The sequence below is a fragment of the Xenopus laevis genome, chromosome 5L, assembly GCF_017654675.1.
Source record: "Xenopus laevis strain J_2021 chromosome 5L, Xenopus_laevis_v10.1, whole genome shotgun sequence".
Taxonomy (NCBI): Eukaryota; Metazoa; Chordata; class Amphibia; order Anura; family Pipidae; genus Xenopus; species Xenopus laevis.
Window position 1 is genome coordinate 101,354,908 of NC_054379.1, and position 23,772 is coordinate 101,378,679.

The 23,772-nt window shown below is 37.9% G+C and overlaps 1 protein-coding gene across 1 annotated transcript; it reads left to right on the forward strand.

The window, feature by feature from the left end:
• The first annotated feature begins 1,250 nt into the window (after positions 1-1,250).
• gcm1.L (glial cells missing transcription factor 1 L homeolog) lies at positions 1,251-22,003 on the forward strand. Its single transcript, XM_018263459.2, has 5 exons — positions 1,251-1,431; positions 4,699-4,951; positions 7,173-7,285; positions 9,557-9,685; positions 20,046-22,003. Exons 1-5 carry the CDS (start codon positions 1,333-1,335, stop codon positions 20,640-20,642), a joined length of 1,191 nt encoding a protein of 396 aa, XP_018118948.1. The 5' UTR covers positions 1,251-1,332; the 3' UTR covers positions 20,643-22,003.
• Positions 22,004-23,772: the final 1,769 nt, after the last annotated feature.

A 23,772-nucleotide genomic window follows, 5' to 3' on the forward strand; every position in this document is an offset into this window, starting at 1 on the left:
AATTACCCATGGTAGCTAAACACCTCAGGAGAACTATTTTTAATTGCCTCTAGGCTCGTAATAGCAGTGCAGGCAAGGCAATACATATCCCTGGGGTTAAAATTTTTAAATTTCCTTTCCTATAATAAAGGCTGATCTTCTAAGCCAGCTACTAAATTGCTGAAGTGCAGCTGCCAAAAGCTACAAATCAGCCATTTGTTTTGGTCCGTTTACTACATTATTGAAAATAAAATCAAAGATATGATTCATTGATTGGTATAACCACATGCAATGGTGCAACTGAGCATCTACATTAATAAACAGACCCAGAAACTGACAGCTGATAAATTGGATTGGTTGCTATGGCTGAGTTTGCCAGTACGACAACACCTATGTTAGAATATGTTAGTAAATCAGCCCTATCTCCCTACTGCTAGATTATACACTAGGATAAGGTTACTGGTGTCTGGGACACTTCTAACAAATGAATGACTTGATTGTATAACAGCAGCCCATCCTGATGTTTCATAGCCTACCTGTATGCTTTTAAGTGTGGGTGGAAAATGGATCATGTAAGGCAAATCTACCAAGAGATGGAGATAATATACATAACACCATGGCGAAGGTTCCCTGGTTAGAAGCGAACTAAAGATCCCAGCACAGCACTTCATGGCAGCAATGCTACAAAAAAAGAAACGTGGAAAAAGCTGATATAGAAAATCATGTTATTTTCCTCTGCAAAGAAAAATCTATAAATAGTCTTACTAACAAAACTCATTTCCCTTCAATACAAAAAAAAACAAAAATTTATTTTGCTGTGACTGTATTGATAGAAGCTAGTGCTTTCTGTTTCCTCAGTATCATATAGCCCTTGAGTGAACCAAATCCAATGCACCTAGAAGCACAGATGCTTAGGAAAATGAACCTACTGGGAAAGAAACATAGGATTATGCCTGTAAATGTTGTTTTAGAAATTCTATCGTGATCTTTAAAAATTGTTCAGCTTTTCCTTTAAATAAATGTGTGCTTTTGATTGGTTATCTGTCTGTGCATCCCACTTATTATATCAACCCTGAAGACTCAATGATTAATGTCCTTGTTGTTGAACAATTCTTATATCTCTCTGACACTTGCTTCGGTGTTGTCCTTTTCTTCAGGTTTTATCTGCACATTTTAAAAACAATTGATCAAACAAGTTTTTCTGGCAAAACAAGAAGGATTTTTGCCTTTAAACCTCCTTGTTTGTGTCACTTAAGTTTCAGAAAGAAACTTCCTTGTCACAACTGCTTGGAGGTGGTCAGAGCTAGTTGTTGGCAAGTTCTTCTAGCCCAGAAACACTCACGTTATCACGGAATGCTAAGCCATTATTTTAATTCTGCTATGGAACCAGAACCGACAAGCTCAGAAAGCAAAGGCATTAACTGGGACATAAATGACATGAAGCTTCCACAGGTATAGTAGGCTGCAAATAAAAAGATGTTGAAGCTTTTATCTGTTTCACTCCAAAGTCTCCCAACTTCAGGGATTTCTCAGAAGAAAAATACAGAAAAATGTTGGCTAGATGTTTGTGCAGTAGGAGGGTGGAATGCTCGCTTTCAAACGACTCACTAATTAAAGAAAAATACCTCTATTTTGGGCTAAAAACAAGTCTTCTTTTCACATTTGTGTGTTTTGTTTCATCTCATTGATAGCAAATGTTCTGTTCTTTTTATGAGTTTTATACTATATTATACATAGTTACAATATGTTACATAGTGCTTTACAGGGATTCCTTACCGCTCCCATAAGATTCTTCTGCAGTGCAGCTTACAATCTAAGTTCCCTATAACTTTAAATGAATGCGGGAGTTAAGGAGAGTGTTTATGAAACATCAACGTAGACTGCTGTAGATGCTAAGATTATAAAGATTATAATAACAGCATAGATGAGTGAATCAAAATGAATAAAATCTGGGTATTAGCACCTTAGAATAAAGTAGCATCTTGGATGTATTAACATCACAGATATCCGTGATATCCATGATTTGATTCAACACTGCCCTGTCCTAGTGGAGTTTACAATCTGAGGTACCTAAAATATTCATATACCATAGGGTCAGTTTAGAAGCCAGTTGAACTAGCTGCATTTTTGTAGTGTAGAAACTAGAGTAACAGGAGGAGACCCACGTGGACATGAAGAGAACATACGAGAACTTCAAGGCAGCAATTATAACCCCTGCCCAGATATCAATGTGCTGAATAATACTAAAAAGATATACAGACACACATTTTTAATAAACAACACAGGCACAAAAATGTTTCCATTTATATAAAGCCAAATTATGTATTACACTTTAATATCTGGTGTTTTGTCTCATTTAAATGGCACTTATCATGCAAAAGCACTTCTTTTTGTGTGTGTGTGTAATTCCTGACTGTATTTTCTTATGGCAAGGTGCAAAGTTAAAAAAGTGCATGGTTTAAAGGAGACATATTGTGTAAAAAATAAGAATGTACCAGTGCATTATACTCATTTAGATATAGAACAATTGTGCTTAAAAAAGTAGTGTTTCTGGCTGATTTATTGAATATTTATGCAAAACCCCTAAAAAATCCCTCCCTTTACTTCCACTTCTTGCTCCCTGAATTCCCAGACTGTGCAGGGGAGCCGGCGGCTCTCAGCTCACTGCACTGTAGGACAGGAACCAATCAGCAGCTAGCAGAACCTGATAGGGAACTGAAGCCTGTCTGTGCTTGTGTGATTGCAGGGCTGTGATTGGCTGTCCCCCTCCTACTGTGCTTCTGGCAGGGACCATTAGGACATGCCCACCCCTCATTTGAAACACAGACAGGGACCAAAGAACATCTATAGGGAGCTCCAATAAAGGGGCTATTTTAAAGACAATGTTAATTTTTAGCACCATGTAAAACACCATATATTACTTATAATTGCCTACAAAATGAGTGTTTTTTCATTTATTCTATATGTCTCCTTTAAATCTCCAAACTTATCAGCTGCTTCCCATAAAAGGTGCCAATGCAGTGCCTAATAACGGATGTACAACTTGTATGATTTATCTGTATCATAAAAAAAGAAATTACCCTAGTTCTAAATTCTATTCTGTGCCAAAGACTTGAAAAGAAAGTGACTGGTGTGTTTTAAGGCTTTTACAAGGAAACACGTTACATAAATATTGTATGAGAAGATTCTGTCAAGATTCTTAAGTGACACTTTAGTATCTTAATAAAGCAATTCCCCATCTGGTTTTGCTGCACTTCTTGAACTTGGTTTTATCCCACACAAAACAAGAAGTATTCGTTTATAATATATTTACCCTGGTCACGGAAGTATTAGTATATTTGACAGGAAGGAAATGTAATTTATGACCTTAAAAAACAGCTGTGGGTTCAGCTGAATACTTCCTGTGGCATAGGCTTGTATTACCTATATACATATTGTCCATGCTAAGTATTAGTACTGCTATTATTATTAGTATAATAATAACATGTATTTATAAATTGGCAACATTTACCATACAATAAATATCAAGCATTCAAAATACTGAAATGGAAGATTAATAGGGCCCCGCTCAAAATTTTTTACAATCATGTTACTTCCTATATTTATCAGGGGGGACTAGTTTTATGGTTAGCCTAAACGTGTTGTGATCAAAACCTTTCAATTTTAATATTAGTTGTTTATATAGCGCTAACAAATTCCACAGAGCTGTACAGAGCTCATTCACATCAGCCCCTGCCCCAGTGGTGCTTATTAAGGTCCCTATCACGTTCACACACATTAGGGCCAATTTTATCTGAAGCCAATTAACCTGCCTGTATGTTTATGGAGTGTGGTCGGAAATAATTAACACATAAATACAATTAAACCCAAAACCCCAGTGCAAAACATTTGTATTTTTCCACCAGAGGTTTTTTTTGCTAATTATTTCCCATGGAATTGGTTGTATGTACCACCTTTAAAAACTTGGTTGAAAACACTTTTAATGAACAGCAATTTCCTTATGCACTAGGGGTCCTTTTATACTGACATACTGTTCCATTGAAATAACCCAGAGAAAACCTTTGCTTGAATCATCCTAGCTGCTCTGATCTGATTGCTGATTGGTAGCCATGAGTCAATGGCATAGCTAGAATTTAAAAGGCATCAGAACAACCTAGTTTTAGGGTTCCCAAACCTCGAGGAACATGAACTGTTTCACAAGTTGTCTTGAAACTGAGTATCTCAAGCACTGATGGGAACCCTTAGGAATGGAACCACCCCAAAGGCCAGGCCCAGATTTGTGGAGAGGCCACCAAGGCCCGGGCCTAGGGTGGCAGGATTTTAGGGGGCGGCATGCTGCCCAACCACATCCACATTGGTTCAGAAACACTGGAGATGCGCAGGAGATACAATCATTTTTTAAATTTCCCGTGTGCCAGTTCCCATTGCTCTGATGATGAAAATTTAAGCGAATAAAATGGAGGGGACAGGGGAGATGAATGACAGCGGGCCTAGGGGCGCCCTCCAAAGGCTTCATCATAATGTATTGCTTATTAAAACAATCTAAAAATGTTAATGTTTTACCTTTTGGGGAGCCTTTGTTGAACATTTTGCCAGTGTTTGCAAGTCAAAATATTAGCACTTTTGGTAAGATTAACAACTTGAGTATATACCTCCTTCTGTATTTAAGACATTTTTTAGAAGTCTAGCACTCTTAACTATCTGGCCTTCTTGTTTTAGGATCCAGAACAAACTGACTGGTTCCAGGAGTGGCCTGATTCGTATGTAAAGCACATTTACAGCTCATCCAATAGAAATGCACAGAGACATTTAAGTGGTTGGGCAATGCGGAACACCAATAATCACAACTCACGTATTCTGAAGAAGTCATGCCTTGGTGTTCTTGTGTGTAGCAATGACTGTACTGCCCCAGAAGGAAGAAAGGTATATCTGAGGCCTGCTATATGTGACAAGGCACGGCAAAAGCAGCAAAGTAAGTATTTGTTTGCTAAATGTACAACATAATATAGACATGTTATTCTTTGCTGTAATTAAATAAATAGTGCCCCAGATCACCAATACTGTAATTAAAGAGGTCGAGTCATAAAGTTCAGTCAAAAAAGTGGAATCTCCACAAAAAGGACCAACATTTCAATCATAACATGGATCTAAGATCTGTACCTGAAAAAAATATTGTGTTAAAGACTCATTATAATTATCAAATATATAAACTCTCATAAAGTCTCTACACTGACTGCAAACTTGCTCAGGTAACAGTCCATCAACTTCAAAATTGTATGTCTATATAAAACCTGCCTAACTGCTAAAAATCCCAAGGAAGTCTCTCCCATTTGCATCAGAATGGGCTCCAAGATGGCAATCAGATGAGTCCCTGGATCAAATGTTCTAAGAATTTCAGTAACCCTGTATTTTCTCACTTGCTGAAAAGCTATCCAATCCCTTCTTGAAGCTATCTAATGTATCTGCCACCTCTAATGTATCATATCAGTGTAGTCAAGTATTAGTATTACATGTGATGAAGAACCAGCACCTCATAATTAATAAAGTTGAAATGGTTTTGTTCATCAAACATCCTTGATAATGGCCCCCAAGTGGGACCAAAATGTTGCAATCCCAGTAATACTACATCAGATATTACAAAACAATATAATATACTATACTCACATAAGAGACCTTATCCAGTTAAGCCCCATCAGTTGCTCTACTGTTATGGGGAAGACTTTCTTCTAGAGGATTTGAGTCACTACATCATAAGTCTAAAGAACTGCTTTTCCTCAACTGGTAACACTTTTCCAGTATTGGGTATATACATTTAAAAAGTCTTACCTTAAAGGCAGAGGACCAGATACTTTGATAAGGGAGTCATAGAATAACAGGGGATAACTCCTCCTATCCACTACACTCTTAATAAAACAGCTACATTGCAATTGCCTCCTTAATTGACAAGTCTGGCAAGTTATCAGTTCAAAAAAAGAGGCCTATGTTTTATAGGGGTTTTCTAATAATCACCCTGCTTCTTAAAAACAGAAAATTGGCCTTCACTCAAAAAATAATCACAGTCTAGCTGGACACTATTATCCACTGCTTTGACTCCCCATAGGGAGTTTGAGAAACTATCACTTAAATCAACTAATGGACTTGCAATCCTGTCTTTCTCATCTGTATGGAAAACTTGATCCTGCGTCCACTAATGCACTAGTGCCTCTGAAAACCAGGTTTGCCATCAGGAACCAGTACTACCAACTTCGTAGGTCTTTCCTCTTTATGGGGCCAGATTATCAGCTTACTACTCACCTGGGTCCCTCTCTGTCAATTAAGTACTATTCAAACTATTTCCTGTTACTTCCAAGTGTCTACTAATCAACAATAGCTGTATCGTTAAAGCAGATGGGGACCAAACGCATGGTTCATTGTATTTACTTATTTTGTTTGCTGGTTAGAAAGCTGGGAGCAGTAGTTTAAGAGAAAAGTATGTTGAAGACAGTGATTTGTCAATTTGTCAAAATTCATCATCTGATTATTATGTGCCCCTTACCTCATTTGTTGATTAGATAAAAGTTTTATAATTATAGATACTCAACAGATGCTACACAGGTGCTTTTATACAGTATAAAAACAGATAGTTTAGAACAGGGTTCCCAATTTTTTTTTTCTTGTCTGCCACATTCAAATGTAAAACAAGTTGAACAGCAACACAAACATGCAAAAAGTTCCTGGGGTGCCAATTATGGGCTGTAATTGGCTATTGGTAGCTCCTATGTAGACTGGCAGCTTATATTTGCCAGTACACCTGTTTTTTGCGCAACCAAAACTTGCCTACAATCCAGGAATTGAAAAATAAGCACCTGCTTTGAGGCCATTGGGAGCCACTGGTTGTGAATCACTGTTTCAGAATAACAAAAAAGATCATCTTAAAAGTCCCTCTCCTGTTTTGTACATTAATGCTGCAATGGAAATCAAGACTCCAGATCTGGATTGTGCTCCAAGTCATATTTGCTGACTGTGGGCAAATGGAAGATTAAATTGTCTAATAAACTGATGTTTAACATACCCCTGTCAAAATCAGACTCTAGTTAGACAGCTGAACTTTGAAAAGCTCTGGAAAATAGACAAAGTAGGTCAAATAGCACCTGCATTACATAAATTCCTAAGTGACTACGGGTGTATATACACTGACCTTTGATCTCTTCTAGGTAAATATTGCCCAAATTGCAGTGGGCCTTTGAAACTAATTTCTTGCCGGGGTCATGGTGGATTTCCAGTTACCAATTTCTGGAGGCATGAAGGGCCATACATATATTTTCAGGTAGGTTGGAGCTTGGGAACTGGAATGTAAGCCTGTTGTGAATTGAATATACACTGTGAGTTCTAAACACATAGTTTACATTTATATTATCTTTTATATATCTTATCTTTTGCTCTATGTATCTTTTATATTTATATATGTAATATAAATGTAAACTATGTAAAAAAAAAAAAAAAAAATATATAAAATTTTGCCTAATTCTTTAATGAGGCACTCAGCAAAAAGAGTGAGATATTCATGAAAAGGAGTAAGACTTTGGTGGATTCTATGTACTTTTAGGGCAGAGACACACATTGCTATTTCGGGAGATTAGTCGCCCAGCGACAAATTGATTCTTCTTCGGGCGACTAATCTCCATGAACTGCCTTCTGGCTGGCTAGAATGTAAATCGCCGGTGTGATGGCACTCGGAACGCTTTATTTTCCGAAGTCACACGAAGTTGCCTCACGAGGAAACTTTGGGTGACTTCAGAAAGCCGATGTGATCCGAGTGCCATCCTTCGGGGAGATTAGTCGCCTAAAAAAGAATTGATTTGTCGTGGCCGACTAATCTCCCTAAATAGCAGCATGTCTTCTGCAACATTTTAACACCAAAAACTTTCTTTGATTTCACGTAATGCAACCTTTGTATATTCTGCCCCATCCTAGAAGATGGCAATTTCTGAACACCTGTTTGAGAACACTACTGATTAATAGCTATGGCTTACTAAATATTGCCAGATCTGGTGCAAGCTTTGTTACTTGTATAACATTTCCAAAAATGCCTTTCCTCAGTTGAACTTTTGTCTTGGCCAGTTGTCCCAATTTACACAGAAAATGTGGGCATGTGTACATTTAAAATATAGTGAAATACATCCTGACATTAAATTTAATGCTGCAAAACACTGAAATATGGAGCAACATTACATATTACCGACAAAAACTTTTAACAAGGAATATAATGAAAAATCCAATCTGTAGGGCTGTGCTGAGATCAATGCAGCTAAAATTGTCTATACTATTGGTTAGAGCAATGTGCTAAATGATGCCCTCTTTCTTTAAAGGGATGGTTCAGATTTAGGTAAAATTTTAGTATTTTATAGAATGGCAAATTATAAGCAACTTTTCAATTGCGCTTCATTGTTTATTTTCTATAGTATTTTAATTATTTGCCTTCTTCTTCTGACTCTTTCCAGCTTTCAAATTCCATCTAAAAAAACAAATGCTCTGTAAGGCTGCACATGTATTGTTATTGCTACTTTTTATTACTCATCTTTCTATTCAGGCCTCTATTTATTGTCCAGTCTCTTATTCAGATCAATGTTTGGTTGAAATTGTATTTAAATTTTAGTTAAATGTAATGCCAATTACAGATATGTGTTATTTATTCATTGTTTAAGCAAGGGCCCACATTCACACCGACATACCTGTGACTGGACTGCAGGGTAAAAAACAGACCCTAGCTACATGCAGTGTTTATTCTGTTTTCAGCATTTCATATAAGGGAAAGAGGTGGAAAACAAAGATAAGCCACCACACAGTATCACAGTATAAATGCCTATGTGGAAGAGCTGTATAATTGTTGGAGTGTGTTGTGCCCCCCTGGCAAACAATTTAGTTGTAAAGTGGAGCAGCTAAACAAGGCAAACCAATGACCCAAGTGTGGGCATTTGCAGGCAATCAGTGTTGGACTGGGACACAAGGGGCCCACCTAAAAAACTTAGACCAGGGGCCCACCAAAGAACCAGTACTTTTATTATTCTTCCTCACCTCTATTCTCCTAGTCTCTATTCTTTACATACTATAATTTTATTATTCCATCTATTTAGCATCTTTGTTCTCAAAGAAATAGGAAATGGCCATGAAATATGCCAAATCTTTAGCAGCACAAGGGCCCCGTGACGACTGGGCCCACCGGGAGTTTTCCTGGTATCCCCGTGGACCAGTCCGACACTGCAGGCAATAAGTACAGGGCTGTGTAGTGGCTGCCCAGAGAGTGCAAAGAGCAGATGTTTTCTTTTAGAATGACCACTATTTTTGCCCCTAAGTGTTCCTGCTTTGCTGCAGGGTCATAAGTGAAGTGCCCCTCATATGGTACTTCATAGCCATTTATCACTTTCAGTTGCAATGAAATATTACCTAAGGGTGAGTAACAAACCAGTTTTCTAAAAACACATTTTTAATGGGTGGACCTGTTCTTTATTGCACATCTAGAATTTGTTCAAGTGCCTGTAGTACTTAGTATGTTTGCTAATTAACGTACAGCTATTTTTTTATTTCCGTTTTTTTAAAGACAAAGGGAGTTCACGACCACCCAAAGCCGGAAACAAAACTTGAATCAGAAAGTAGAAAGGTTGGGCATAAGAAGCGGACTGCAATTGTAACGACCACCCTTGGACTAAAAAGAAGCAGGAATGATGAGGTAAGGCAACCCCTCAAAAAACAAGATGCCTATAGAGATTTGAACTAATAGGTTATTTATAACTACAATGCTGTTAAATGTGTACCTATTTACCATTGATTCTCACAAAAGCCAATTTAAAGGGGCATAGCCATGGGAAAACAACTGTGTAGACACCGGCACAATTTTACCAGCCCATTGTCCACATTTTATAAGTGACACACCCAGAGTCTTCCATCTGGATGGGGCTAGAACTAGTAACAGATCCTGTCAGTCAAGTTTCTGACCTTGAGACTTAACATCAGGTGCTAATTAGCACCTGATGAAGGACATGTCTGTCCGAAACATGTTGTGTTTGAATAAAGTACAATGAATTCAATTTGGCTCTCCAGAGTGAACTTTGCTTATACCTTGGATATTGTGTGGCTTGGACGGTGCCACTGACTCTGTTTGATTGAGCCTTGATGCCTTTGGAGTGAGGGACCACCTGACAAACAATAGAATTACTCCCTACTATAACCTCTCTCCCACCTTGTTTAACATCAAATTGCCTTAAGCTGGCCATAGATGTTGAGATTTTTAAAAGATCCGATTATCATCGTGAGACCACGATTATCTCGGAATGATCGTACGATTGTACGACTTGACCATCAACTAAAAAGACCAATTTGTCAGGAAAACAAAGGGGAGCTGCCTGCTTGGCTCTGCAAACATAGATAGATTGCACTGGGACCGATAAAGATTTTTTAAACTGGGCGATCAATTTCCTGACAGATGTTGGCCGAAAAATCGTGAGATGTTTGATCGTTCGAATCCCACTAACCACACGATAATTGCGAAGGATTGGTCGGATTTCTCTAAAATCGGTCGTTCGGCAAGAGAAATCTTTGCGTCTATGGGGACCTTTAGATAGATTCACATTTGCTTCATATTCTTGTGCAGTAACCAACCAAATGTTTTCAATATTTTTCCTCATTTGCATGAAGCTAAAGACTGATTGGTTGCTATTAATTACTGTCCACGTGCATATTTTCCAGGGTTAGTCAATGAGCACAAACTCGTGGCTCATATTACATTTATAAGAGTCTATCATACCAGAAAAATGTGTATTAGAAGCTAGAAATGCCTTTTTATCATTTCATGGATAAATGGATGAGAAAAATACTTACCATGAGTACAAGTACCTGTGTGTGTATTTACCTATAGGAAAACATTGTCTGCTTTCTACTTTTATTTTTTATTGGAAAAGTGCATGACTAACTCGATTTTCTTAGAGGATCCAAACAGTGACACTATAAGATGCCAATATGATTTGCATGCATGACAATTTAATTTTAATTTTCTGACCATTTTATAAACTATTAATGGATGGGCAGTGTTTAGTGACATAACTGCATTTTTTGGTGGTTACTGCTGCTTTTGCACTTTTGTCTGTATTCTTACTGCATTAAGCATGGAACACTCTATGGTATCTCAAAGTGATGCTACATCACATTATTATCAGGCATTTATTCCATAAAGAGTCACTAAGAAAAAAACAGCCTGATACTGTTTTGTTTTTTAATTTCATGAAGTTTAGATTGAATACAGATTTTATATTGAATACAGATAAACTATGGGATGTCCCCATTTTTTTAAAGATTATACACTTTACATTTGATATGAGTAGTTGCTGGAGGCAGCCAATGCCTTTGGAAAACATGTAAAAAATGGCACATTTAAAAAAAATAAGATCTTATCAAGGTACAGCTTAAAAATACTAACAACTGTAACAACAAAGAACACCATGTTCTTATTTCACTGAAATCTAAATCTGGAAACAACTGACTAAAACATAGTGCTCTCAATCTTTCAGAAAAAAGAACAAGACTGGAGGAGGGGAATAATACATTTTTCTTTTAGAAATCTAAATGCAAGGAGGTGGCAGGAAAGCCAGCATGACAGCATAGCTGTATTCTTCACCTATGGGGTTATTTATTAAAGGAACAGTTCAGTGTAAAATTATAAACAGGGTAAATAGATAGGCTGTGCAAAATAAAGAAATATTTCTAATATAGTTAGTTAGCCAAAAATGTAATGTATAAAGGCCGGAGTGACTGGATGTCTAACATAACAGAACAGAACTTCCTGCTTTTCAGCTCTCTAACTCTGGGTTAGTCAGCGACTTTCACATGGGAAATAATTGTTCAGTGACTTTGCAATTGATCCTCAGCATTCAGCTCAGATTCAAAAGCAACACTTATGACCCATGTGGCCCCCCTCAAGTCTCTGATTGGTTACTGCCTGGTTACCAATGAGTGGAACCCAAGAGAGCTGAAAAGCAGGAAGTAGTGTTCTGGCTATTATGTTACACAATCAGTCACTCCAGCCTTTATACATTACATTTTTAGCCAACTAACTATATTACAAACATTTTTTATTTTGTACAGCCTATCGATTTATCTCGTTTTTATTTTTACACTGAACAATTCCTTTAAAGGTCAAGTTTGTGAGGTTTGAGGTTTTTCATGTTTTTCTACCTCGAATAAACTCACAATTTAAATAAACTTGAATGCTTATTTATGAAAAAATCTGTATGTAAAAAAATAGATTGAATGCAATTGGAGAAAACTGAATACCTTGAATTTATAAAAAGTTTATAGGCTAAAAAAACCTTGAATACCTAGAGCGCAAACCAGAGTAAAACACCCAAAAATCATGAAAGCAAAAAAAAAAATCTTCAAATGGTTATAGGGACCACTGCCATTGACTCCTAAATGAATTTGACAGTTTTTTTCTGGAGTATTTTCGAATTCAGACTTTTAGCAGCTTCAGGACATAATACATTTTTATATATTTAGTTTTTTAATGAAACTACCCATGAAAAACTAGAATTTTTCAAGAAAACACAATTTGACTTTTAATAAATAACCACCCTAAGGGCAACAGTACAGAGTGAAGTGAATAAGTGTGAGAGATAGGAACAGACAGACTGTGAATCTCTTTCCTGACAGTGCACACAAGTTGTAGGTTAATCCCTCGCAGTTGGCTTTAAACTTTACAATATTAATGCTTCATAAAGCAAGCAAGATGTATAATTCAAATGAGAACCATAACATAACTTTTACAGAAAAAAAAGCTGTGCATTCACTTCCCTTAAAAAAATTCCAGTGCAATAACTTGGTGGTGAGAAAACTTTTCCCTAAAATCCAAGGTACTAAAGTATTGCTGCAGCTGTTCATTTGGTGCTTATAAGGCCTTTATATTCTTCCCTGCCCACCCACTGCAATACAGCTCCTTTCACTTTTAGTATATTCAAACCTTGCACCAAATTCTCATTATTGATTTACAACCCCATTGGACATAAGTACCTGAAATACATTCTTATTTCATAACTTTCACCCCTAGAATTAGTATCATAAGCAGTGAAGCAGTGGCAGTAATATATATATATATATATATATATATACAGATATATAAATAGTAAAGATAACCCATTTATGAATTATTATAATGTAGAATGACTCACATAAACAAAGTACTGTTACCAGAAACTTGGTAAACCAGCGCATCATCTCCCACCGGTGACAGCAGTTAGAATAGAATGTAGAATATATCTTATTTGTGATCTTATCCCTAGGGCAATGTAAATTCACTTAACAGCATTCCTGACAGTGTACTCTTTCCTCAACACCAATAGTCCTCTTGCCTATGTTCCAGTGAAGCTCATACATCACACTGTGCTGTAAAGTGATCTGCCCTTAGTTACATAGTATGAACAGGATCCGCAACATTTCAGCACAGTCATGTTTTTTGTGGGTAGTAACAATAGTTTTTCATTTTTAGGACCACGTGCACAAATTCTCCGTTCTGATCTTATTGTATGTTCATTAATAAAGCAGCCTTTAGTGGGCTTCCTGTATACTGTACAGGGCCGCCATCAGAAATCGCAGGGCCCCATACGACAAAACTTCTTGGGCCCCCACAGGCCCCACCTACAGGTCCGCCCTCCCCACCCCATAGGTCCATCCCCCACACAGTCAAAAAAACAAAAAAACAAAACATTGGTGGCTAGGTTCCCACATTTTAATAAAAAAATATTGTTGGTCAGGGCCCCTCATTAAAAAATATTGGTGACTAGGACCCCACATGGTAAAAAATAAAATTGGTGGCCAGCCCCCCCCCCACACACGTTATAAGAAAATTGGTGGCCAGAGCTCCCCTTAAACGTCCATGTAAAAAATCTTTCCCCCCCAGAAGTTTAAAAAAAAAAAAAAAGTTGGTGCCCAGGGCCCAACACACAACAGAGACCAAAAAGGGTTACCTTTAGGGGGGCCCTGCCATGTTACACTTACTTTATTAGCAGAGCCCACCTGCTGTAAGTGAGCTGCCAACTACAGAAGGGAGGAGGGGAGCACAGGTGGCTGCATCTTCTTCCAGTGACAGCATTTTCTTCCCTTATTGGTCACAGAATTTCAAGTCCCGGTAAAGCTGCATGGTGATTGGATGAGCTGGAGGGGAAGTTCAAACCTCAGCTATCCAATTCCTGAGCAGCGCAACAGGGACACAAACTCTGTCCCCCCTGATGGCGGCCCTGATACTGTATATTTTTTCTGATTGGACCTAGTCCTAGCAACATGACTACAAAACATTTTGTTGCTATAACCCCTTAATACATTAGTCTCCTTTTCATTTTATTTTACTGCTGGAACCACCAAGATTTAAAGGAAGAGTAATGCCAAAAAAGAAAAGTGTTCTAAAGTAATTAAATTATAATGTACTGTTACAAAACCTGAAAAATAGAGCTGGCACTATTCCGACACCCCAAAAATATGATAAAATTAAGTGAAGTCCAGGAGTCTCTAAATATTTGTAAAGTAGTACAAAAAAGCTTTATTTACACCTTGTATAAAAAATAAAAGCCTAATGTACTGTTACCCTGCACTGGTGTTTTTGCTTCAGAAATACTACTATAGTATATATAAACAAGCTGCTGTGTAGCCATGGGGGCAGCCATTGAAGCTGAAAAGGAGAAAAGGCACAGGATACACAGCATATAAGCTTTGTAATAGAATACAATGGTATTCTACAGTCTGTATCTGTTATTTCCTATGTAACCTGAGCCTTGAATGGTTTAATGGATCTTTTACATAACTTAAAGGACCAGTAACATCGAAAAAATGTAAAAAAAAAATTCTTTAGTATACATCGAAAAAAAACCCACCAAGACAAATTAAACTTTAAAATTACAAAGTCTTTATTAAGAAATAACTTACTGAAACTCCGCTTGAGTTCCTCTTCAGAAAGCGATCGGGCAATCCATTGTGCGGCACTCGATTTCTCCTCCCTGCCTTCCTTAGGAGAAATCGAGCGCAGCACGATGGATCGTTGTTGTGTCGCCTTTTCTGAAGAGGAGCGCAATCAGAGATTCGGTAAGTTATTTCCTAATAAAGACTTTTCCGATTTTAAAGTTTAATTTGACTTGGTGTTTTTCTTTTGATGTATACTAACAAATTTTTTTTACATTTTTTTTTTAATGGTACTGCTCCTTTAAGTCTGCTAGAAAATCATGTAAACATTACATATACCTAATAGGCTGGTTTTGCTTCGAATAAGGATTAATTATATCTTAGTTTGGATTGAGTACAAGGTACTGTTTTATTATTACAGAGAAAAAGGAAATCATTTTTAAAAATTTGGATTATTTGGATAAAATGGAGTCTATGGGAGATGGCCTTTCTGTAATTCAGAGCTTCCTGGATAACGGGTTTCAGGATAACGGATCCTATACCTGTATTTTAATTACTTTTATACACTTTTTTTGGTGTTACTATTTTACTGTTTTAAAACACATTTTTGCAATGTCAGATTATAATGTACCATTAAGGAGCAGCCCAAAGTAAGTTAACCTACCTTCCTAGTGTATCTTCAAAGAATGTGAGAGAGCAAAGAATCTTATCTATGGAATGTAGCATGCTTTCATGTTTGTGTTTCCATCTCAGCCAGCAAGTTTAAGCTATCGGACCTGTGTTTTTTCCAGTTAAATTTTTTTACAGCAGAAGTCCAGAGATAATTGAATACACTCCATAGGCAAAGAAATACTAAAGTGCATACTATGTCCATATGTAGAGTCACAAATGTATATGCTGCATGAAAATGTAACTAAAAGTGTAAGGGCTGAATTTTGACTTTAGAACTCTTCCAGTCTACCTTGGAATGCAGCTACACAGGTTCTGAAGCATGTCTAGTGACATAACAGATGTTTCCATAAAGAACACACTTATTTCTTTACGGTATGAAAGAAGTAGGCATGCACTCAGTACTGTATGTTCCAGAACTTATCATAAAGGTTCGGTGATGGGGGGTGGGAGTTCATCCTTTCTTCAATGACACAACTTTTGAGCTAGATAAGATATGAAGAGTGAACAAACACACTTCTTGGAATACAGAAACACCTAAAAATATATAGGTCACTCGCAGGCTGTTGTATTTTTGCAGGCCGAGAGAAGCAGATCTGCTCAGTGCCCCTTCTCCATTGATTTGAATCTGATCAGCCTGTGTGTGCTCACATACAGTGGAGCTGAAGCTGAGGTCAACCCAAATACATGAAAGGAGGTGTCTCCAGGTTGACCTCAGCTTCAGCTTCACTATTGTGCAAAAATACACAGCTTATGTGCCCATAGCCTTGCTATTATGTAGTAATCAGTAGACCCAGGAGCACTAAGGGGAGTTTCTATTTGCTTTGTGACCTTACAAATATATATTTCTTAACACAGCTTTCTCATATACTCATGCATGTTACTGTTTCTATGATGTGTGGGGGAAAAGTTATTTTTTACTTCAGGGTTTCCATTTCACTGGAACTTAAAGGAGACATATAGGATAAATGAAAAACCCCAATAATGAAAACTATTTGACAGGGCTGGGCCAAACTGCTGGAGCGCCCAAGGCAGGGCGCACACATCACCTGCCCCCCTCCCGTGCGCACGTACTTTTACGCACACGCTCTCGTGTGTCGGAGGCAGGAGCACAAAGTGGCTAAAAGATAGACTACAAAGAGTGGTGGTAAATGGAACATTTTCTAATTGGACCAGTGTTGTTAGTGGAGTACCGCAGGGCTCTGTACTAGGTCCCTTGCTTTTCAACTTGTTTATTAATGACCTGGAGGTGGGCATTGAAAGTACTGTTTGCAGATACTAAATTGTGCAGAACTATAGGTTCCATGCAGGATGCTGCCACTTTGCAGAGTGATTTGTCTAAATTGGAAAACTGGGCAGCAAACTGGGAAATGAGGTTCAATGTTGATAAATGCAAGGTTATGCACTTTGGCAAAAATAATATAAATGCAAGTTATACACTAAATGGCAGTGTGTTGGGAGTTTCCTTAAATGAGAAGGATCTAGGGTTTTTTTGTAGATAACACGTTGTCTAATACTGGGCAGTGTCAGTCTGTGGCTACTAAAGCAAATAAAGTTCTGTCTTGTATAAAAAAGGGCATTAACTCAAGGGATGAAAACATAATTATGCCTCTTTATAGGTCCCTGGTAAGGCCTCATCTGGAGTATGCAGTGCAGTTTTGGACTCCAGTCCTTAAGAGGGATATAAATGAGCTGGAGAGAGTGCAGAGACGTGCAACTAAATTGGTTAGAGGGAAGGAAGACTTCAATTATGAGGGGAGACTGTGAAGGTTGGGGTTGTTTTCTCTGGAAAAAAGGCGCTTGCGAGGGGACATGATTACACTTTACAAGTACATTAGAGGACATTATAGACAAATAGCAGGGGACCTTTTTACCCATAAAGTGGATCACCGTACCAGAGGCCACCCCTTTAGACTAGAAGAAAAGAACTTTCATTTGAAGCAACGTAGGTGGTTCTTCACAGTCAGGACAGTGAGGTTGTGGAATGCACTGCCGGGTGATGTTGTGATGGCTGATTCAGTTAATGGCTTGGATGATTTTTTGGACAGACATAATATGAAAGGCTATTGTGATACTAAATTCTATAGTTAGTATAGATATGGGTATATATAATTTATGTGAAAGTAGGGAGGGGTGTGTGTATGGATGTTGGGTTTTCATTTGGAGGGGTTGGACTTGATGGACTTTGTCTTTTTCCAACCCGATTTAACTATGTAACTATGTAACTATGTAACTCCCGTATGTTACCTGCAGCGGGCGTCCTCTCACCTTCAGGAGCTAGGAATCAGGGGCAGCCAGGGAGAGGAGGTACGTGCTGTAGGGAGTGTGTCAGTGAACTGAATCTGGCCCAATATGTCTCTTTTAAGTATTAATACATTTTCTATTTTCCCTCCTACCAAATAATCCTTCCCCGGGACTATGGTTAAAATCTCATAGTAGTGAATACATATTTGTAAAGGCCAAGCTACTCTGTACAGTCCTATACCACTTTGATACATTTGTACTATGTTCCATTTACTGATGCATCTATAGTAACCTTTAATTTTGCTTAAAATAATTCCAGTTGTCTCAACCTGTTTATAGAAATGTTGTAATGAAGTAATGTATAATTGTGACTATCCATATTACCGTTATCCTTATTCAATCTTATTTATCAAGAATGTGAGTTGTCCTGATATCATTCTCTAGATTGAATAAAACACCCAAGTCAGCATCACGCTGCAAAGGAATATGATATAAAAGTGTTTACTATACATAGCAGTAGTAGGTAGGTAGCTCTGATCATAGTAGTTTCACACTTGGTCAATTAACATAGTGCAGAGTGAGTTCTGTTTCCATCGCTTACCCCTTGCCCAATAATTCACATTGACGCCAAATGCTTTGGGTGGAAAGGCCACAGTTGATTTATTAGAAATATTTTTAAATAACAACAAACCCACAAACATGCATATTATTTACCAGCCATAATGATACTTCCTGAGCTTTGACTAAGAACCTTGCCTCAGGCAGCAGCAAGCGGATATTTATAGGTGGCGGCAATATCGCTCTCTGCATTTTTGATGTGGCCACATTTGACCCGCTCTGTTGCTAAAGTTTTAACCACAGAGTGGAAGAAGGGGTTGGGATTGGGGCTGCTGTTACCAGAAAAGGCGCTAGTTGGAGGACCCCAAAGTTTTATATCTGTGAACCACATTCAAATGTAGAAAGTGTTGGGGAGCAACACAAACATGAAAAAGTTCCTGGGGGTGCCAGAAAAAGCCTGTGATCGGCTATTTGGTAGGCCCTACATGGACTGGCAGCCTACAGGAGTCTTTATTGGCAGTACATCTGTTTTTTATGCAACCAAAACTTGCCTCCAAGTCAGGAATTCAAAAATAAACACCTGCTTTGAGGCCACTGGGAGCAACATCCAAGGGGTTTGTAGGCAACATGTTGCTCACGAGTCACTGGTTGGGGATCACTGGACATAAGTCATAAACATGTATTTAAGCAATTGCTGACTGGCTATAACTACATAACACAACTTGATGTGATTTTCCCTAGGCCTCATCCAACTTTCCCAACATATCTGATATATTTGACCTACATTTCACTTTCATCTCCCCCCCTTTTCGGTTGCATCATAAGGCAGCCCAACCACACCCCTCCTACTACAAATGGCCAGAATATCAACATCCTGATATTTGATGAATCTGTCCCTGTATATTTGTTGCACACTCATATTTTAAAGATTTTTAATCACAGGAAAAGTGTTATTTCTTTCTATTTTTTTAAAAAAATTAGTATTTATATCATATGTAAAGGTACCTAACAATGAAAACTCAGTGACCTACCTGTCTTACGTTAAGTTAAGGAATGTGCATGGTTACTTTTAAATTTCTCGCAGTGTGACTCTAAAGGTGGCCATAGACTCACAGATAATATCGTACAAAACTAATTTTCATACAATATTCAGTGTATGTATGGTGGGAAAAGAGCCGACCGATATTGGCAAAAGACTTGGATATCAGTCGGCTCGTCAATCAGACTGGATGGAAAATTTTGATCGGGTGCCTTTGAAGGCAATTGAACATCAGCCATTGTTAGTGCTGAATCGTCAGATACAGGTAGAATTCTATTGTTTCTACCTGTATATCTGACGATTCAGCTGAAACAAACGATCTTTCTTGGAAAGATCTTTTCCAAGAAAGATCATAATTGTTACGTCTAAGGTTCACAGTACATTTTGAGCCCTATTTATCATGCCATGTAAAAAGTGGAGTGAAGCACTACCAGTGATGCTGCCCAGAGCAACCAATCAGAAATTAGATTTCAATAGTTAGAAAACAAAAGCAAAGATCCGATTTGTTGATATGAGCAACATCACCAGTGATGTCTCACTCCACTTTTTACACGGCATGATAAATAGACTCCTTTGTGTGAGTAGTTATTTTGATGGTGGGGTTATGATTGTTCTCTGTTTCTCAATTGTATTTCTGTCTCAGACCCTCACAGGTAAAAAACCTGATCAGGAAAACCTCCCTAGCACAGTCGTTGACCAGGACTCTCAAGCTCTGCTGTATGATTTCAATGACACGGACATGGATCACTCGGAAACGGAGAACACCCTGAACAATTGCCTTAACAATTATAATTTTGGGAAAGGTTCCAGTCCCTTGGAAAATTGTGACCCAGTATGGAGCAAACATTTGAGCAGAGACACACAGAATGACAGCAATCAATGCATCGGTGGGGAGATTATTAATTCAACTATGGAATTTGATTTTTACAGTGAAGATCAGCAAATGTGGAGCAAAGTTTTCTTTGCCAAAAATCCACATGCACAACCACTAGAAAACCTATGTTGGGAAAAATCACCTCTGCATAGCTGCCAGGCCTTATATAACCAACAAATTGCTAACGTGGAACCTTCAATAATGGATGGCCTTCTAAACTTTAAATCTAATGTAGATAATGTACACGATGGGATGTTGCATGTGAACCATAACAATAGTGCATCTACATCAGCGGTCTACCGGCTCTGCCAGGAGGACTCCTATCTACTTAGGTACAATCCCAATCATTTTTCTCCAATCTTATGAAGGCAACTGAGCTCAAGAAGTGAAAAAAGGTCCTCATTCATTTTTCTATTGACACCATCTGACAGAATTCTCAGATTGCCTGTAATATTGAGTGGGTTTTCTAAATAATTTCCTTTTTATCACCCATTTGTTTTTATACCGTCGGCACAGGCTTGTTTTATGTGCAGTAATTATTCAATAAAAAAAGATCTATGATGCTTTTCTGTTCATGCACTTTTCCAATGTTTCTGAAAATGTACAAACATTAACCATCTAAAATCTCTGCATCAGAAATAACTTTGAGTCACACCGCATTTTATTTTTGTCAATGAAACTTATAAGACTATTTGAAAACACAACTTTTCCATCATCACGACTCAAAAAAAAAAAATCTTGTTTTATTTGGTATTTATAAAAAATACTTAGGTGCAAGAATCCACACTGAACAACCTCGCTTACAATGTCACACAATAGAGTTGTATTATGGCCACACATTGTACAAATGAAAGGAGCAGAACAATACACATGGCAATTTTTGTTATAAAAATGTTCATAAACTGATGGGAGAGAGTGTGAGCTGCTCCAGAATCATTTATCAAAACAGCTGTATTAGATATGCACTATATCCAGGATTTGGTTCAAGATTAATCCAAACAAGATTCATAATTGGGGGCAGATTTATTATTGATATATTTGAGGGTCAATTAATTCTCCCTACCTTTAGCTTTTTCATTATATTTGTGTATATATGATTGGTTTAACTACCTATAGTGGCCATGAGACGGTGACATCCATTTGTGACAATATTTTTGGAAGACGATCCAGTTCATTGGAGTCTCTTCAGTTCTTGTATGTTTCTGTAATGGACTCTCCTAATTGTTTTCATTACTGCTTGTGCGCCTAAAGAAGACCCCTGTTATTGTCTATGGAGTCAAAATGCACTGGGCTTTGTCCTAAAGTAGCTATAAATAAAGTCATGAACTTGTTCCTGGTGAGTGCTCTGCTTTGATTCTTATTCTATGTGCACAGATTTGGCGAGTTTGCAGTGGGCACCACAACATATTTTGATATTTATATGCAGCAACACCTGCTGCATAACTCATTTTCTAAATGGGAACTGTACTGATGGGAGCAAATGTAAATGTTGAAAACAGATAAAACTGTACTCAAATGCTGAACATGGATCAAATTGTGCATGGCCACTCACATATGTCCATGTATAAGGACCCTCAATATACACACACACACACACACACAGTCCCCTACTGACATTTTTACACAATAACACCACAAGAGGCACTGGTGGATTTATGGGGACACATGTCTTGCAGCAATTACTTCCAGTTTTTGACAAACAATAATAAAGATGTTATTTCACAAAATAGTTTGAATGGGCTTTTCTTTTGTTCCTATTATATAAGAAAATTACACTTTAAATATAATGTTTTGGGATAGGTGGGTTGTTTAAGCTTGTATTTCTTTCTTTGAACTAAATGAAAGGGCTAGAGAATAAAATCACCCTGCCAGGGATTCCTTACTCTACCGTGTCTGTGTTAGTACTAACCATACAATTATTCAATTGTTGGGAAGTGGGGAGTTTGTGCATTTATTTGTGCAAGCGAGAGGTTACTTGTGTGTCAATTGAATTGAGAACAGTAGGTGCATTTCTCTTATCTGAACTGGACTGCTGAACCATTTTATAACCATATACCATTGGTGTCTAAATATGGCAGGGAAAGATAATTTCATTCTGTATTTTATGGTCTGTTCCATAAATCTAATACAGTGTATTTTTACATTAGATTGTTACCAGTGACATTACATGCCTCGGCCAGTGTCAGTTGGTGATTTCTTTAAGCCGTGATGCCACGTATAGCAGAAGAGTGGCACTGGACTTAAATACACCACCGCCTGTAGGTATAGAAACAGAGAGGGGGTCGTTAAGAGCAGGGATGCACCAAATCCAGGATTTGGTTTGGGATTTTTGCCTTTATCAACAGGATTTGGGAGAATCCAAGAGCCTGGGTGACACCTGAATTCAACTTTTTTCCCCACAAACAATGCTCCAGCTTTGTAATGTCAGAGAAGTTTACAGTTCTGTGCAAGTTTTAAAGGCGCAAGGGATCCATGAAACAGATGGTTGTGATGTGGTTCTGAGAAAGATCCAGTCTGGTAAGGTTTTTCTGAGCACTAGCTCCAGCAAAAATATAGTCATTTATTTGACTGGAGAAAGTCTAACAAACTTGTACCCTTGTACTCCTTTAATTCTCTTAATATATGGGTGAAAGGAAAGGAAGAAAGGAGGAATTACCCTCGCACACCCTGGCTGTCCTGTCCTAAACGAATCCCCGGTGCTCAGTGAAGGAGGCGTTGGCAACCTCGAGTTTAGTGTGAAAGGAAAAAGAATCACCGGCACAACGTGGGTATTTCTAGCAGGGAGAACCCTTGCTTGTTTATTGCGGATGCAACGTTTCGGGGTGTAACCCCTTTGTCAAGCATCTTAAATCATTTAAAAAATAAATAAAACAAACCTGTTAAGCTAGTTTTGCCTCTGGTACTGCCTCTGGCCTCAGGTACTGTTTTATTATTACAGAGAAAATGGAAATCATTTTTAAAAATTTGGATTATTTGGATAAAATGGAGTCTATGGGAGACTGCCTTCTCGTAATGCAGAGCTTTTTCGATAATGGGTTTCCTGATAACAGATCCTATACCTATATATACAAAACTAGTGGAATATCAGATCCCATGTAGTATGGTAAGTCTGCACAGCTGTTGCATAAAAACGTTTCATTTGGCATTAATGTCTAATCTCATAGTGGTAGTTAAGCAGAAGTGTGAAATATCTGCAGTTGAGTAACTTGAGTTGTACTAGGGGTGTTAATTCAACAGCAGATAAAGAGGTGGATATTAAAGAACCATTGTAGAACCTTGCCCTTTTGCCCTTAACAATCAACAACAAAATGGCAACATAAGAATTATTTTGTTTACATAATAACAATCACCATTATTCATTGCCAGTGTTTTTTATTTGCCTGCAGCCAGAATCCACCAGATGTTATTGCCACAGATGATAGATATGGATTTTGGAAACTGCCTGAAAGCTCAGCTTGCTGATTGAGCGACACATTCATATATTCCATGACAACAG

Bases quoted from the DNA above. Each gene is read 5' to 3' on its own strand.
- gcm1.L (XM_018263459.2), top strand. From the start codon at position 1,333: ATGCTAAGCCATTATTTTAATTCTGCTATGGAACCAGAACCGACAAGC. The intron at 1,432-4,698 runs GTATAGTAGGCT...TTCTTGTTTTAG, and splicing joins ATGACATGAAGCTTCCACAG to GATCCAGAACAAACTGACTG. The intron at 4,952-7,172 runs GTAAGTATTTGT...GATCTCTTCTAG, and splicing joins GGCACGGCAAAAGCAGCAAA to GTAAATATTGCCCAAATTGC.